Below are 16,460 nucleotides of genomic sequence, written 5' to 3'. Positions count from 1 at the left end.
TGTTATATAACTCTGGCCGGTATCATATCGTGTTATTGGTCTGTGTTATATAACTATGGCTGGTATCATATCGTGTTATTGGTCTGTGTTATATAACTATGGCTGGTATCATATCGTGTTATTGGTCTGTGTTATATAACTCTGGCCAGTATCATATCGTGTTATTGGTCTGTGTTATATAACTATGGCTGGTATCATATCGTGTTATTGGTCTGTGTTGTAACTCTGGCTGGTATCATATCGTGTTATTGGTCTGTGTTGAAGGTGGAATGGGGACAGGGACCAACTATAGCATGCCTAGAACGCCTGAAGATTTCCTGAGCAACGTAGACGAAATGGACACACAAGAAGGAGGTATGTAAAGTCTGATTAATCCTTAGTCATGCCTGTCATCTCCCGTGTCAGAGCTTGGTGATGAGGTTGTAATGATGTTTGTCCATCTGCGACCTCCACACAACCATTTTCGTTCTCTTGCTCAATTTCAAATTTCTTTGACCTTCTTATCTAAAGTTCCTGCATAAGTTTGTTGGACAGTGCTGTGTGTGCTATACTTTGATATTTTTTTTCACAAAACTCAAATTGCCTTGGGTCTGTTGCGCTTGACTTATTTCAGATTCCTTTTTGGTCTGAAAGTTGCCAGGCCAATATGTTTAATAAAAAATAGTAAAGTTGGAGTGTTGTAGCTGTTGATATTTAGCCAGTAAAGGGAGGTAACTTGTGTATCATTACAGGACACAGACAGGGAGATTTCAATAACATGGACATTGGAGGTAACATTGGAGAAAGTGGTGAGCCAAGCAACATGGATAGTGAAGACTTGGTACCTAGTTTACAGGTAAGTGTCTATAGAGATCAACACATTCTAGTCTTTACTTTTGAGACCACCCCTACACACTTACACAACTCAGTTAATATGAACACTTCATGTAGTGTATTATTTACTTTTGAGACCACCCCTTTCAGCAAAATAAAATGTCCTTCCATGACAGGCCAAGAGATATTCAATAGTTTAAGGAAATGAACTTGAAAGAAGTCTTTACTTTTGAGACCACCCCTATATACATGCAGAACTCAGTTAAGATGAACTCTTCATGTAGTGTATTATTTACTTTTGAGACCACCCCTATATACATGCAGAACTCAGTTAAGATGAACTCTTCATGTAGTGAAGTTTTTACTTTTGAGACCACCCCTTTCAGCAAAATAAAATGTCCTTCCATGGCAGGCCAAGAGATATTCAATAGTTTAAGGAAATGAACTTAAAAGAAGTCTTTACTTTTGAGACCACCCCTATATACATGCAGAACTCAGTTAAGATGAACTCTTCATGTAGTGTATTATTTACTTTTGAGACCACCCCTATATACATGCAGAACTCAGTTAAGATGAACTCTTCATGTAGTGAAGTCTTTACTTTTGAGAGCACCCCTTTCAGCAAAATAAAATGTCCTTCCATGGCAGGCCAAGTGAGATCGAACAGTTTAAGGAAATGAACTTAAAAGAAGTAATAATTATTTTAATTACAAATATCATAATTCAAGCTGATGTTATTTAATATAGAAGATATAAAGTCTTACTTTAATTTGGTGTAAATATTCTGATTTTATTTAAAAGTCTAATAACTTGTTTTGTTTCCATTTGCAGGAAGATATTAGTAATGAACTCTTAAATGATATGGAGAATGTGTTAAATTCGAACAAGCTTGAAGACAATCTACTGACCTGGTTGTGAGAAATAAAGAGGTCAAAGTTCATTACATTGGAAACCATCACAGGGTCGGCAGGGGGGCAGAGCCATATCCTGCCAATCATTGTTGCATGGGGTGGACCCATTTCCTGTAGAATCATGAGTGCAGGAGTCGAGCCCTGTCAATCATGATTTAGAGTAGATGGGACTTCCCTCTGCCAATCTTCTTGTTTTATATCGCTATTCCATGTTGCCAGTTGAAGTTATTTCTGGTGAAAGTGTTCACTGGGGGTAATTGATGGAATCATTGTTAATAATGTTTTTCTTTTTTTTTTTCGATATGAATTATTTTTCCAATAGACTTTTTTTATAGAATATCAGGGAAAAATATGAAAACGATTTAAAAAAAAATATATTTTGTATTCAAGTGTATGATAGAGTATTTCACTCATGTATGATTGTAACAGTGAATTCTTGTTATCACACACACATTCATGGCTACCCAAATGTGTGGTTGGTCGTAAAATATTTTACTGAGGTTTTGAAATCTTGTATTTTTTGCCGCCCCTATAAAAAGCATTGTATTTAAATCATATGCCAGTGTTATTTTCGTATTATACGTGGTTCAAGCGGTGCTCTGAAGTACAAGTTATGTATATTTGTTTCGTGTTTAGAGATTTTTCGAGCATTTGCTGCAGTGTACTCTTGTGTAATTTGGCCAATCTCTTCCAGAGATTTAGTTGTGTTGCATATATGCTAGGAGGTATGCTGTATAACAACAGTATCACCAAGTTTGGACAAAGATTACTTAGCTTATCTTAAAATACTCCATTCATTAAATTGTTTTTTAAGCAGAAAGACTATCATTTCATATTTATTTCGCAAATTAAAAATACTTTGAAAGGAGAGAAGACTTTCATTTCATATTTATTTCGAAAATAAAAATACTTTGAAAGTCTTTAATTTTAATCACCCTCCATACAATATACTATCAATAACAGATCTGTAGAAATGATGATAATATTATATAAGACCCTGTTGTAATCTAAACTTGGTGATACTGTTGTTGAATATAAGAAATACAGTTCTTTACAAGTGAGAAACATCTGTTCCTCGTGACTCTTGTTATACTAACGTACTGCTGATTTTAAACATATTTTCATAATATCGAATATATATTTAATTTAATGCCTTGAAATTACTTTACATCAAGAATATTAAATTACAATATACATTTCAGACTTTTTATAAACTTTCTCAATTGTTGTATACTTTTTTTTGAGAAGGAATGTTGTATTTCTATCTTTAGAATTTCTATAAATTTGGGGCAGGTTCCCCAAGTAATGAGGATGAACTTGAAAAGGGAGATACATGTATTCTCAAATCACTTAAAACCCTATGTTGTCATTTCTTGATATTTAATTGTAAAATTTGAATCTGTAAAAATTCTGTATTTCAATCTAGAAATTATGGTGTATTCTGTCCTAAACTTATATGCAGGGCTTTTATGTTTTTTGTGTCGACAGTCCTTCACACCGCGAGGGATAAAGAAGTTTCTTTTTCTATTGACCAACAATCAGCAGCCATTTGGACTGAAGTTTGTTCGTGAATCTATTTCTTATGCTGCTATAGAAATCAAAAGTTTTTTTAGCAGTTTTGGCTGGTATGAATGTTGTCATTCACTGTTTGCTGGTGTTACTTTTAGACAAATTAGCACAGTCCAGCTTTTCATGTTAGATGTCCGAATTTGTCCAGCTTTCTGTATTAGGTGTCTGACTATGCAAAAATGTGTTGGTTATTTATTGGAAAAAAATGGGGTTTTAGAATTTTTTTTCTCTTTGTTGAATAATTGTTGATTTTTTTTTTATATTCAAATTGCAATATTTGTATACAACAAAAAAAGAAGAAATAGAGTTTGATATGCCAGTGTGTATATATACAGTTAATCCAATGTAACCGCTAGGGCCCTTTACCTCTATACAATTTATCACTAATGTTGTTGATGATGATGATGATGATGATGATGATAACAATTTTATTAATTATATAGTAGAAATTTGAGATTTTATCCCAATGTTTTTTGACAATAAGCATGAATGACATGTAGAGTTAGAAGTTAACAGATGGTATATTACAGTTTTAAATATCTTTAAATATTAACCTAAGAATTTTATTCATTTCGGACAAAGTTTTATATATTAACGTCCCCTTAGTGTTGAAGGGAATATAGTTATTGTGTATAGTTAAATTATAGGGACTTGATGATAGTTTTCTTATATTTTCTTCTTTCCTTTTTGGAAAAAGATGGAAAAAAATATTCTTTCAAAATCAAAAAGTAACTAAAAAAAGTGATATTGAAGTCATAGGAGGTATGCTGAAGAGTATAGGAATTTTCAGTTCTTGTTTCACTCAAATTCACTGTTATTGATAATAGTTTGTGCAACATGCTGATTCTGCTTTTTTAGGGTATCCATTGTGAAATCTGATTCCTACCTGGTGGTCACAACTAAGTCACAATAGATTTTTACGACAATAAACAAAATCCAGTCTTTAATTTTCCAAAGGTTGTTATCGAGATGATAGATATGTACTTTTCTGCTATTTTTGTTACGGTTGTAAGAAGAACAATGCATTTATCCTTCAAGATTGTCAATATGACTTTCTGAGTGAATCTGAGGACATTAACGGTTTTGTTGTGACCACCTTGTATGGACGATACAAGCCAGGCCAAATTTGTGATATAAGAGTTGTCTCCCCTTCAGAGTGCTACCCACATGCTGTCGTAGTGACGACTAAGTACGTGATTTCTTTGTTGTGGTGGTATTGTAGTCTTTTGATACGCAGAGAGCACCTGCATGATAAATTTGTTTCTGAATGCTGACGGTGCACACAACCATTTCAAGTGCATTCAAGAAAGTGCCATACCCCGTTATGATATTATTGTACATCAGGAGCTACTAGCCATTCAAACTTGTGTCTGCAAGCTTAATGATAGCTCCCTCATGTCAAACCGTCCAACCAGACTGGGTATTCATAGATTTATATTTTGTGTATTTCGGGGCATTCAGAAATAAATATTATTCAGCATTTTTATATTTTTATCAATATTTTTTTTTTTAATACCATACCCTCAAGAATTGTCCTCGGACAATTGTTGTCGGTTCCTGTTAAAAGTTAAATGCAAACTGTCTGCATTAACTTTTCATTACATGATGCGTTGAAACAATATAGTACGTATTGTTTCTTATCGTGTTGTATTACAATGATTCCAAAGTTCACGACTGTTGAAATGTTTTAAGAAGATTTTATTTTGGTACACTGTGGAGACTTTTGATACACGTGCTTTGGAAGCACATATTTTTTATGAGAAAGGCAGTCCGGGATAGGCTTAAGAGAGTATACATTCCAAATGTCCATGTTATTTTGATGACCCCCTTTCTCTCAGAACAAATTCCCCAGGATTAATCCTGAGAAATGTCATGCTGGAGAAAGCGAAAACAATGAATCTGGTAGTAAATTGATGAAGTGAATAATGCCCACAAAAGTCTTTGTTGAGCATGACTACCACAGACGGAAAAAGTCTGAGAAAAAAAGGCTAAAACACAACAATGTTTATTTAACAGGTGTTTTTGACTGCCAAGGGAATGAAGATAATTACGTTTCGTTAATACAAATCCTTTCATCACAAAAACTGGTTCAGTCCTTCCCTTCAATGATCTGACTCCATTGTAACTGGAGGTGGCCACTGAATTGAAGGACGTGAAAGGATTCAACACTTCTCACCCAATTTGGATTTATATAATCCTAAGATTTGTACAAATGTACGTTAAGAATTATTTCCGAGAGGGAAATTTAATCCTCTCTTGGGGTAGTAGGGGTTGATTTAGTTGTGTTTCTCGTGATTATTAGAATGGACAGTTATCTTTCTAATTAGAAAATTAATGTTGAGAGATGTTAAAGATTTCTATGAACTGATGTCACATTTCCCGTATGTTCTTATGTTTTTTATTAAGTGCTATGATTTATACCGTAGTTTAATTAATACATGTTTGAATGTGTTTGTGCATAAAAGGTTTAAGAAAATCAAAAAGTTTTTACACTACAACAAGATGACATAAACTTTGGTGATATTTCATATTATTAAATTGCCATCAAGTTGGTGTTAATTGCAAATCGGAGGTTTGTAAAATTTTAACACAAGTCGCAATATACCACAGTGTCTTGTGTGGTAAATTTTATTTCTAAACCTGGCGATTAAAATAGAATTTTATGCACAATCTTATTCTACACATAACCCTGTAGTCGTTTTAACCCCCATACATATTTTTGTCAAATAGTTTTGACCCCGTTGATTCCCACCCTGCCCCCCTTTTTTTTTCATTTTCATGTACACGCCTCTTTCCTCATGTAGTACCCTATCCCCATGGTTACCGTCCTCGATATTGACATCAATGGAGGCAAAGAAATTGTAGGAAACTAAGGAAAACCACACAAATGCATGTCAGCTGGGCTGACACAGCCTGCTGGAAAAATGATTCAAAACCAATGAATTCTAGGAAAATCTAAATGTTATACAAAAAGTTTGGCAGGTTTTCCTTCTCCACACTGTCAACAATACTTGCTTTCTGTCACAAGCAGATAATACATTCCAAAATTTTGTATTTTATAGCAGGATTTCTTCATGTTGCACCTGTAATTAGTCGATCTTGTAAATAGCTTCGAATAATTTTCACTTTATTTTCCTACAATTTTTCATTTGCATTTTAAACTCCATTTGAAATCACCTCATCCCCCATAGTACAGGTTTATGATATTTTCTTCCCATTTTTATCAGTTGTCCATCAGTGAAAATGACATTTAAGTACATATATAAAGATTATATATCTTTTGTCTATAAAAACATTGACTTTTCTATAGAGGTCAATATTAAAACTCTGTTAGCACTGAAATGTAAATACGATCTCAACCAAGTTTCACCTATCATAGAATTTACATTATATTCAGTGGTGAGACGTTTGTTCATTATATTTGTATCCCAGTTATGGGTAAAAAAGAAAATTAAAGAGAAAAAAATGTAAATAAAAATGAGCAAAAAGAATTTGTTTTGTTTGTTGTCATTAAAACCGCTGTGTAGAACTTTTTGACCTGTGTCTCTTGTTAAGAAATGTTTGAAAGCGAGGTGATATTACTGAGCATGCACACTTTTCCTGAGTCATCAACAAACAGCAGGGTTAGCACGGACCTTGAGAAAGTCTTGAATTTCACTTTGGGCCTTGAAAAGCCTTGAATTTTACCTTGGGCGTTGAAAATTGGTTTACAGCCTTGAAAATGCCTTGAATATTAAGGTTCCATTAGGATAAGTGAAACCCTGGCCACTGATCATTTGGATTCAACTTTGTCCATGTCGCCTCCCCTACAGACGTTAATAAGTACCATGTCAAGTTGTATTTTTATCAAGTGGATAGTTATAAGTTTCCTTTTTGTTCTCTTGTTTCCTCTCAAGATGACTTAGATGACGGGTAAAATGGGCCTTGAATATTTCATTAAGACATTGAAAAGGCCTTGAATTTGGTTTGACAAAATCCTTATGAACCCTGAAACATTTCACTTAAAAGTTTTACACCAAGATCCTTTACTCGGCAAGGATATGCAGTTAGATTGATGGAAAATCATCCAGAATGTATGGTCCAGTGAGTATGACCTTTGAGTATGACCTTTGAGTTGCTATACCCTTGGCATTGGCTCTGTCCAAAGACAGCCAGTCAAAGTTTTTATAAAACGTTGTGTCAGTACTAATTAGGATCCGTCGGCATGGGTATTTGACATTAGTTTTCATTGTGACAAAACCTTTCCATTGGTACTACATTTGTGTGCCTTAACTGTGACCTTTGACCTACTTTGAAAATAACTTTAACCTTTACTGTTAACTGAGGCATGACTTTTATATTTGACGTGTGTTCCTCGTGACAGGACCTTTCTATTGGTACCATATTAGGGTCGTTTTCGGTCCAAACGGACGGACCACTTGGACCGGTGTTGTTCGTTTATGAAATAAGGACAGACCTAGGGATCTCATATTGTTTTCAGACATGCTTAGACAAAAACTTCCAAGGCCTGTATAATTATTTGCAGGTCCATCAAGATATATGTTTGGAATATTACATTTAAAAACTGACGAACCGGTTTGTCCTCATAAACGAAAAGGCCCTCGCAGACCACAGGTTCATACAGTGGAATTCTCCCTCAGGAACATAGAGGTTTCCATACAGTGAAAGTAGCCAACAGGGTACATACAGGTTCATAGTGAAACCTGTCTATAAAGGCCACCCACAGGGTACATAAAGGTCACCCACAGGGTACATAAAGGTCATCCACAGGGTACATAAAGGTCATCCACAGGGTACATAAAGGTCACCCACAGGGTACACAAAGGTCATCCACAGGGTACATAAAGGTCACCCACAGGGTACATAAAGGTCACCCACAGAGTACATACAGGTTCATAGTGAAACCTGTCTATAAAGGTCACCCACATGGTACATAAAGGTCACCCACAGAGTACATACAGGTTCATAGTGAAACCTGTCTATAAAGGTCACCCACAGGGTACATAAAGGTCACCCACAGGGTACACAAAGGTCACCCTCAGGGTACATAAAGGTCACCCACAGGGTACACAAAGGTCACCCACAGGGTACACAAAGGTCACCCACAGGGTACATAAAGGTCACCCATAGGGTACATAAAGGTCACCCACAGGGTACATAAAGGTCACCCACATGGTACACAAAGGTCACCCACAGGGTACATAAAGGTCACCCACATGGTACACAAAGGTCACCCACAGGGTACATAAAGATCACCCACAGGGTACACGAAGGTCACCCACAGGGTACACGAAGGTCACCCACAGGGTACATAAAAGTCCATTGAGAAACCTGTTATAAAGGTCACACGGTATATAAATGTTCATACAGTGAAACCTGTTATAAAGGTCACCTACAGAGTACATGTAGGTTCCTTCAGTGAAACCTGTCTATAAAGGTCACTCACAGGAGATGAAGAAATGTAGGAAACCTTCTTTCACCTTGATTATTGCAAGAGAAATGCAAATGTATGTTGAACTATCGTTAATTATTATTCATTCAACAATAATGTGTTGGCAGGAAAAATGTCAATATCATTTAAATACGATGAGAGTGAAAACAAAACAACATAAGATATTGTTGTAATTCTCTTACTTTACTTTAGAGTCATTTTCCTGAAAACTTTTTTCACATGAATAATTGAAAAACCCTTCAACTTTAACAAGTTGAATTTACTAAAACAGGGATACAAATGTCAGATTCTATTTATCACATAATTAATATTCATGAGAAAATATAAGAAACGCTCAATTATTTGTGGTGTTATTTAGCATTATCATAATTTATAACATTTATTAAATGGCGGAACAGGTGATAGTGATGAAACAAGTCACAGGTTTTTTGGTCTCGAAAGTCTATAAAGTTTACTGAAGTTGATACAGCTGAGGTATACAGGTATCGTCTCATCTCGTTTAATAGTTATTATTATTAACACTATTCCAGATAATGTAATAAACAAGCACTCTCATCACACTTCCTGTTTAAATCTTTAGTTCTTTTATAGGTTAATCAAAAAAATGATAAAGGGTAAGTTATAGGCCAGGTTTGTATATAGTGTTAAATACGGTCTCTGTCACTCAGCTGACAGAGCGGTTCAGGTGTGTATGTAGTATTAAATATAGTCTCTGTCACTCAGCTGACTGAGTAGTGTAAATACGGTCTCTGTCACTAAACTGACGGAGCAGTGTAAAATACAGTCTCTGTCACTCAGCTGACGGAGTAGTGTAAAATACGGTCTCTGTCACTCAGCTGACGGAGCGGTTCAGGTGTGTATATAGTGTTAAATACGGTCTTTGTCACTCAGCTGACAGAGCTGGTCAGGTGTGTATATAGTGTTAAATACGGTCTTTGTCACTCAGCTGACAGAGCTGGTCAGGTGTGTATGTAGTGTAAATACGGTTTCTGTCACTCAGCTGATGGAGTAGTGTAAATACGGTCTCCGTCACTCAGCTGACGGAGTAGTGTAAATACGGTCTCTGTCACTCAGCTGACGGGAGTAGTGTAAAATACGGTCTCTGTCACTCAGCTGACAGATCGGTTCAGGTATGTATGTAGTATTAAATACGGTATCTGTCACTCAGCTGATGGAGTAGTGTAAATACGGTCCCTGTCACTCAGCTGACGGAGTAGTGTAAAATACGGTATCTGTCACTCAGCTGATGGAGTAGTGTAAATACGGTCTCTGTCACTCAGCTGACGGATTAGTGTAAAATACGGTCTCTGTCACTCAGCTGACGGAACATGCTTCTTCGGCTCAGTCGGTAGAGTCGAAAAGGATTCTTATGCCAAAGACTTGATCTGATTCCCATCACACACTCAGCAGGAAAGAGTTTTTTCCCCTGCTCTCTCCCAAAATAAAAAAAGCATTTCAGATTTATTGTACTTATTGTACATGTAATAAACCTGAATCCAGTAGAGTTTGGAGTTTAAGTACAACACAAAAAGGCCTTTTTTATGAAAAAGATATATGTTTTATTTTCTTCTTCTGAATCAGTGATGAAAGAGACTCACAGTAAACAATATTGAACTCTATATTTGAATATTTATATCATAACAATTTTCTGTCTACTGTAAAAGTACTTTTTTGGTGTATTCAAATTTTAGTGTATAATGGATTTTAAACAGGTAAGCACAATAATGAATCAAACCCACAATACTATTCATCAAAAACTATATATTAAAACTACATTTTGTGTACATGTATTGTAATTTAGCAAAATGATTTCAACATGAAAAGTGTTAAAATAAATATTACCAGTAAAATTTGTACCAGTGATTGATTGCGTAATAACATGGAACATTATAAATCCAGCCCCCTTTTATTTCTGCTGTAGTGGCCAAAATGCTGTTATTTCTGGGAAAATTTTAATGGAGAATTGATCACATCATCTTAATGAAGCATGATGGATTCATTTTGTAAATTATTGACAATGCAGCATCAGAAACAAGGTGTCATCAGACCTTTACACGATGTCTTAAAAATCTGGCTTTTATAATGGAGTGACGGACCCTCTCTAGCATACCACACTGCAGGTAACCGAGGTTCATTTCGTTACAATGGGGAAGATTTCCATTTTTATCAATAAACAAACTTAGATCTAGACTTAATATATCATAACTAGTACTCAAAGACTTTCAGGAAAGTGCCAAATTAAGGACACACTTAAATGGCACTTACTGACCTTTGACCTTTGACCCATTGACTGACAGGAGTAAGAAAGGCCTGTCTAACTACTGGAGAAAGATTTACGGCTGGATCGGCCACTTTGCAAGAGCAGTTTGCGTATCAACTGTGATGTGACTTTAAAGATGGTGACCCGAAGTACGTGTTGAATTTGAGTTAAACACCTGACCAGCATATATGGGTCTGTTAGGAAAGAAGGCTCTCGGATTATAACAGAACCCGACAGGAATTCAGGGAATGGATCAATATTGATTGGAAGAACTTGAATGTGAATTTTATTTGGAATAAGAAATATATTTTCTATATTAAACCAAATTTATAAGATTTACCAATACATACCATATCAATCATAGGTGCTTAGTATACTAATTATAGTCGAATATTAATGATGACATCTATATAGGGGTCATGATCGACCTTTGACCTTTGACTAATTTAATCAGGATGCTAATTAAACATACAGGACATCCTTGTATAGTAGAAATGAGAGAAGTTTAAACTGTCTTATCTTGTCATTACAGATACATTTGCATGCAGACAATGTCAACAAGTAGATACAAATCTTAATCTTGTTAATGCTTGTCACACAACAATAGTGCAGATACTTCTTACAAACATTTTACTGATGGAATTGACAATGAACATCACAAAAGAAGAGAATCATTGAGCCCTTCCTTAAATTAATGATCGGTCCACGTATATATTCAATATTTCCCTCTCAATGGAATATGATGAGATGAACTTGATGTCCACTCCAATACTTCATGTCAGAGAAGACTAGCCAGCAGTCAAACGAAAATGGTAAGACAATGTAAATATAAGTATTGAACAGTGGTTTTAATGTTGTTATAGTCGATATGGCAGCAAGATGTATGGTGGGCAAATGTAGCATGGGAACCCTAATGGGTTCCCATGCCATTTGCCCACCATACATCTTGCTGCCATATCGACTATAACAACATTAAAACCACAGTTCATTGCTTAAGTAAATTCGACTCCTTGTTCATTTTGAATCACCAAAAACGTTTTCTTTCCTACGAGAATCCACCATTTTTGTGTTATATATAAACTTCCCCTAACATACATTTCTAAACGATAATCAAAAAAGCACTTTTTATTAGTCATGAAATAGAAATCTCCCCTTTAAGATATCAGTCAGACTACTTGGAGAGAAAAAGTGTAAGTTTAGATCTTAAATGTAAGTAATGAAGTGGAGTTCAAGTTCAAATCATACGACACATCTCACAATCTCACTTCTCTCACACTCTATTACACACTCGATCAACTCATACACTCACACGTCCGACATCTCACATCTCATAATTGTGGTCATTTCTCTTTACAGCTGCGATAGTACTGTTATAATTCATCCTTAATTTTTGACCCTGTAAAGAAAAATAAAAGCAACTTATAACAAATAAAATACAATGAATTCAGGTATGACTGGAAAAGAAAACTGGTTTTACCATTAAAATCTAACAAAATTTAAGGGCCAAACTTCGTAAAATAAATAAAAGTCATTTTCTTGAAATTTTGAGTTAGCGAGTCAAAACAATAAGTTATTATCTTAAAATCTAAAGTTATCTTAGAATATAAAATTAATCAAAATCTGGTAATTACTAACATGAAAAAAGAAATAATAAAGAAATCTCTTTCAAACTAAATTGCTCTTCCATAGAAATCAAGACCTTATATTGAACACATTTAATTTACAGTATTTCAGAATACATGTCACATTTACAAATGGAGTATTTGCTGGATTTGGCAGGATATCAGAAAAAGTTATGGTGATTTTCCAGTACAGGATTCAATAGACTCCAAAATGATATACATGTATAGAATTAAGTTAGATTTCAATGTTACTTACATTAGCCCTAAAATGATAATAATGTTCTTGCTGCTAAAGATTATCTATTCTGTTCTTAAAGACATTAATATTTGGATGGATACAATGTCCTCCAGAAGATTGTTCCATGTTTGACTGAACAAAATGTAACTGATACGAGAATATTTTTTTTTTTAGTTTCCTCTTGTACTGTTCCCGACAGATTCCACATTCCAAAGTTTGACAGAAGTACTTAATGTCAGACTGGGCAGAGTCAGAACAGATTATACATGTTCGACAAATTTCAAATTATGAAAATTGATATTAGCTAATTGTCAGGCACTTGGTGCCCTTTGTACAAGGGGAGATAATCAATACGTAGGTATTGTTGCTGTCTCTATATCAAAGGGGAGATAATCAATACGTAGGTATTGTTGCTGTCTCTATATCACAAGGGAGATAACCAATACGTACCTATTGTTGGTGTCTCTATATCACAGGGGAGATAATCAATACGTACCTATTGTTGCTGTCTATATCACAGGGGAGATAATCAATACGTACCTATTGTTGCTGTCTCTATATCACAGGGGAGATAATCAATACGTACCTATTGTTGCTGTCTCTATATCACAGGGGAGATAATCAATACGTACCTATTGTTGCTGTCTCTATATCACAAGGGAGATAACCAATACGTACCTATTGTTGGTGTCTCTATATCACAGGGGAGATAATCAATACGTACCTATTGTTGCTGTCTCTATATCACAGGGGAGATAATCAATACGTACCTATTGTTGCTGTCTCTATATCACAGGGGAGATAATCAATACGTACCTATTGTTGCTGTCTCTATATCACAGGGGAGATAATCAATACATACCTATTGTTGCTGTCTCTATATCACAGGGGAGATAATCAATACGTACCTATTGTTGCTGTCTCTATATCACAGGGGAGATAATCAATACGTAGGTATTGTTGCTGTCTCTATATCACAGGGGAGATAACCAATACGTACCTATTGTTGCTGTCTCTATATCACAGGGGAGATAATCAATACGTACCTATTGTTGCTGTCTCTATATCACAGGGGAGATAATCAATACGTACCTATTGTTGCTGTCTCTATATCACAGGGGAGATAATCAATACGTACCTATTGTTGCTGTCTCTATATCACAGGGGAGATAACCAATACGTACCTATTGTTGCTGTCTCTATATCACAGGGGAGATAATCAATACGTACCTATTGTTGCTGTCTCTATATCACAGGGGAGATAATCAATACGTACCTATTGTTGCTGTCTCTATATCACAGGGGAGATAATCAATACGTACCTATTGTTGCTGTCTCTATATCACAGGGGAGATAATCAATACGTACCTATTGTTGCTGTCTCTATATCACAGGGGAGATAATCAATACGTACCTATTGTTGCTGTCTCTATATCAAAGGGAGATAATCAATACGTACCTATTGTTGGTGTCTCTATATCACAGGGGATATAATCAATACGTACCTATTGTTGCTGTCTCTATATCACAGGGGAGATAACCAATACGTACCTATTGTTGCTGTCTCTATATCACAGGGGAGATAATCAATACATACCTATTGTTGCTGTCTCTATATCACAGGGGAGATAATCAATACGTACCTATTGTTGCTGTCTCTATATCACAGGGGAGATAATCAATACGTACCTATTGTTGCTGTCTCTATATCACAGGGGAGATAATCAATACGTACCTATTGTTGCTGTCTCTATATCACAGGGGAGATAATCAATACGTACCTATTGTTGGTGTCTCTATATCACAGGGGAGATAATCAATACGTACCTATTGTTGCTGTCTCTATATCAAAGGGAGATAATCAATACGTACCTATTGTTGCTGTCTCTATATCACAGGGGAGATAATCAATACGTACCTATTGTTGCTGTCTCTATATCACAGGGGAGATAACCAATACGTACCTATTGTTGCTGTCTCTATATCACAGGGGAGATAATCAATACGTACCTATTGTTGCTGTCTCTATATCACAGGGGAGATAATCAATACGTACCTATTGTTGCTGTCTCTATATCACAGGGGAGATAATCAATACGTACCTATTGTTGCTGTCTCTATATCACAGGGGAGATAATCAATACGTACCTATTGTTGGTGTCTCTATATCACAGGGGAGATAATCAATACGTAGGTATTGTTGCTGTCTCTATATCACAGGGGAGATAACCAATACGTACCTATTGTTGCTGTCTCTATATCACAGGGGAGATAACCAATACGTACCTATTGTTGCTGTCTCTATATCACAGGGGAGATAATCAACACAATCCTATTGTTGCTGTCTCTATATCACAGGGGAGATAATCAATACGTACCTATTGTTGCTGTCTCTATATCACAGGGGGAGATAATCAATACGTACCTATTGTTGCTGTCTCTATATCACAGGGGAGATAATCAATATGTACCTATTGTTGCTGTCTCTATATCACAGGGGAGATAATCAATACGTACCTATTGTTGCTGTCTCTATATCAAAGTGGAGATAATCAATACGTACCTATTGTTGCTGTCTATATCACAGGGGAGATAATCAATACGTACCTATTGTTGCTGTCTCTATATATATCACAGGGGAGATAACCAATACGTACCTATTGTTGCTGTCTCTATATCACAGGGGAGATAATCAATACGTACCTATTGTTGCTGTCTCTATATCTGGAGGATCATATTCTATTTGAGATCTTGTATCGGTATTGTAAACTTTGTCCCATAAAATCTTTATTTCGTAGTCGTAATTCTTCCACTCGGGTACAATACGAAGAGCTGCTTTTAATTTGGGTTCTTTGGTCTGAGGGTTATTGCACTGAAAAGAAAACAAAAAAAGTGAATTTTAATTTCAGTTTAGGATAATCTCCAGTTTTGCATTACAGCTATCTGTGCAAGGATTCTGTCCCTTATAGGTGAGATAGTGGATATCAGCCCCTTATAGGTGAGATAGCTGATCTTGGCCCCTTATAGGTGAGATAGGGGATCTCAGCCCCTTACAGGTGAGATAGGGGATCTCAGCCCCTTATAGGTGAGATAGGGGATCTCAGCCCCTTATAGGTGAGATAGCTGATCTTGGCCCCTTATAGGTGAGATAGGGGATCTCAGCCCCTTACAGGTGAGATAGGGGATCTCAGCCCCTTACAGGTGAGATAGGGGATCCCAGCCCCTTACAGGTGAGAGAGTGAATCTCAGCCCCTTATGGGTGATACAGGGGATCTTATACCAGTCCCTTATTCATGAGATACAGGAGATCTCAGTCCCTTATAGGTGAGACAGGGGATGTTATACCAACCCGTTATTCATGAGATAGAGGATCCCAGTCCCTTATAGGTAAGATAGAGGATCCCAGCCCCTTACAGGTGAGATAATGGACCTCAGCCCCTTACAGGTGAGATAATGGATCTCGGCCCCTTACAGGTGAGATAATGGATCTCGGCCCCTTACAGGTGAGATAATGGATCTCAGCCCCTTACAGGTGAGATAATTGATCTCAGCCCCTTACAGGTGAGATAATGGATCTCGGCCCCTTACAGGTGAG

The 16,460-nt window shown here is 36.1% G+C and overlaps 2 protein-coding genes across 8 annotated transcripts in view; one reads left to right on the top strand and one right to left on the bottom strand.

The window, feature by feature from the left end:
• Positions 1 to 6,784, top strand: part of LOC117341646 (transcriptional coactivator YAP1-like) — a 48,408-nt gene extending 41,624 nt beyond the window's left edge. For 3 of the 6 annotated variants that reach the window (XM_033903506.1, XM_033903508.1, XM_033903504.1), the window contains 3 exons: positions 262 to 354; positions 732 to 835; positions 1,645 to 6,784. In XM_033903506.1, coding sequence (XP_033759397.1) covers positions 262 to 354; positions 732 to 835; positions 1,645 to 1,731 — 284 coding nt within the window. In that variant the 3' untranslated portion in view covers positions 1,732 to 6,784. The remainder of the gene's footprint in view (positions 1 to 261; positions 355 to 731; positions 836 to 1,644) is intronic. The other 3 variants (XM_033903507.1, XM_033903509.1, XM_033903505.1) reach the window with 1 other exon arrangement.
• Positions 6,785 to 10,486: 3,702 nt separating this feature from the next.
• LOC117341645 (UDP-glucose:glycoprotein glucosyltransferase 1-like) overlaps positions 10,487 to 16,460 on the bottom strand; it is a 54,731-nt gene continuing 48,757 nt past the window's right edge. The window contains exons 39-41 of one of the 2 annotated variants that reach the window (XR_004535684.1): positions 15,523 to 15,737; positions 13,406 to 15,382; positions 10,487 to 12,401 (exon numbers count right to left, since the gene is read on the bottom strand). Coding sequence is in view for 1 of the 2 variants with exons in the window: in XM_033903502.1 (XP_033759393.1) it covers positions 12,376 to 12,401; positions 15,569 to 15,737 (195 nt within the window). In the remaining variant the exon portion in view is untranslated. The remainder of the gene's footprint in view (positions 12,402 to 13,405; positions 15,383 to 15,522; positions 15,738 to 16,460) is intronic. The other variant, XM_033903502.1, reaches the window with a different exon arrangement.

This window comes from Pecten maximus, chromosome 14 (assembly GCF_902652985.1).
Source record: "Pecten maximus chromosome 14, xPecMax1.1, whole genome shotgun sequence".
In the NCBI taxonomy this organism is placed as follows: domain Eukaryota; kingdom Metazoa; phylum Mollusca; class Bivalvia; order Pectinida; family Pectinidae; genus Pecten; species Pecten maximus.
The sequence above is the reverse complement of the archived record's forward strand: the minus strand, read 5'-3'. Positions and strand labels throughout refer to the sequence as shown.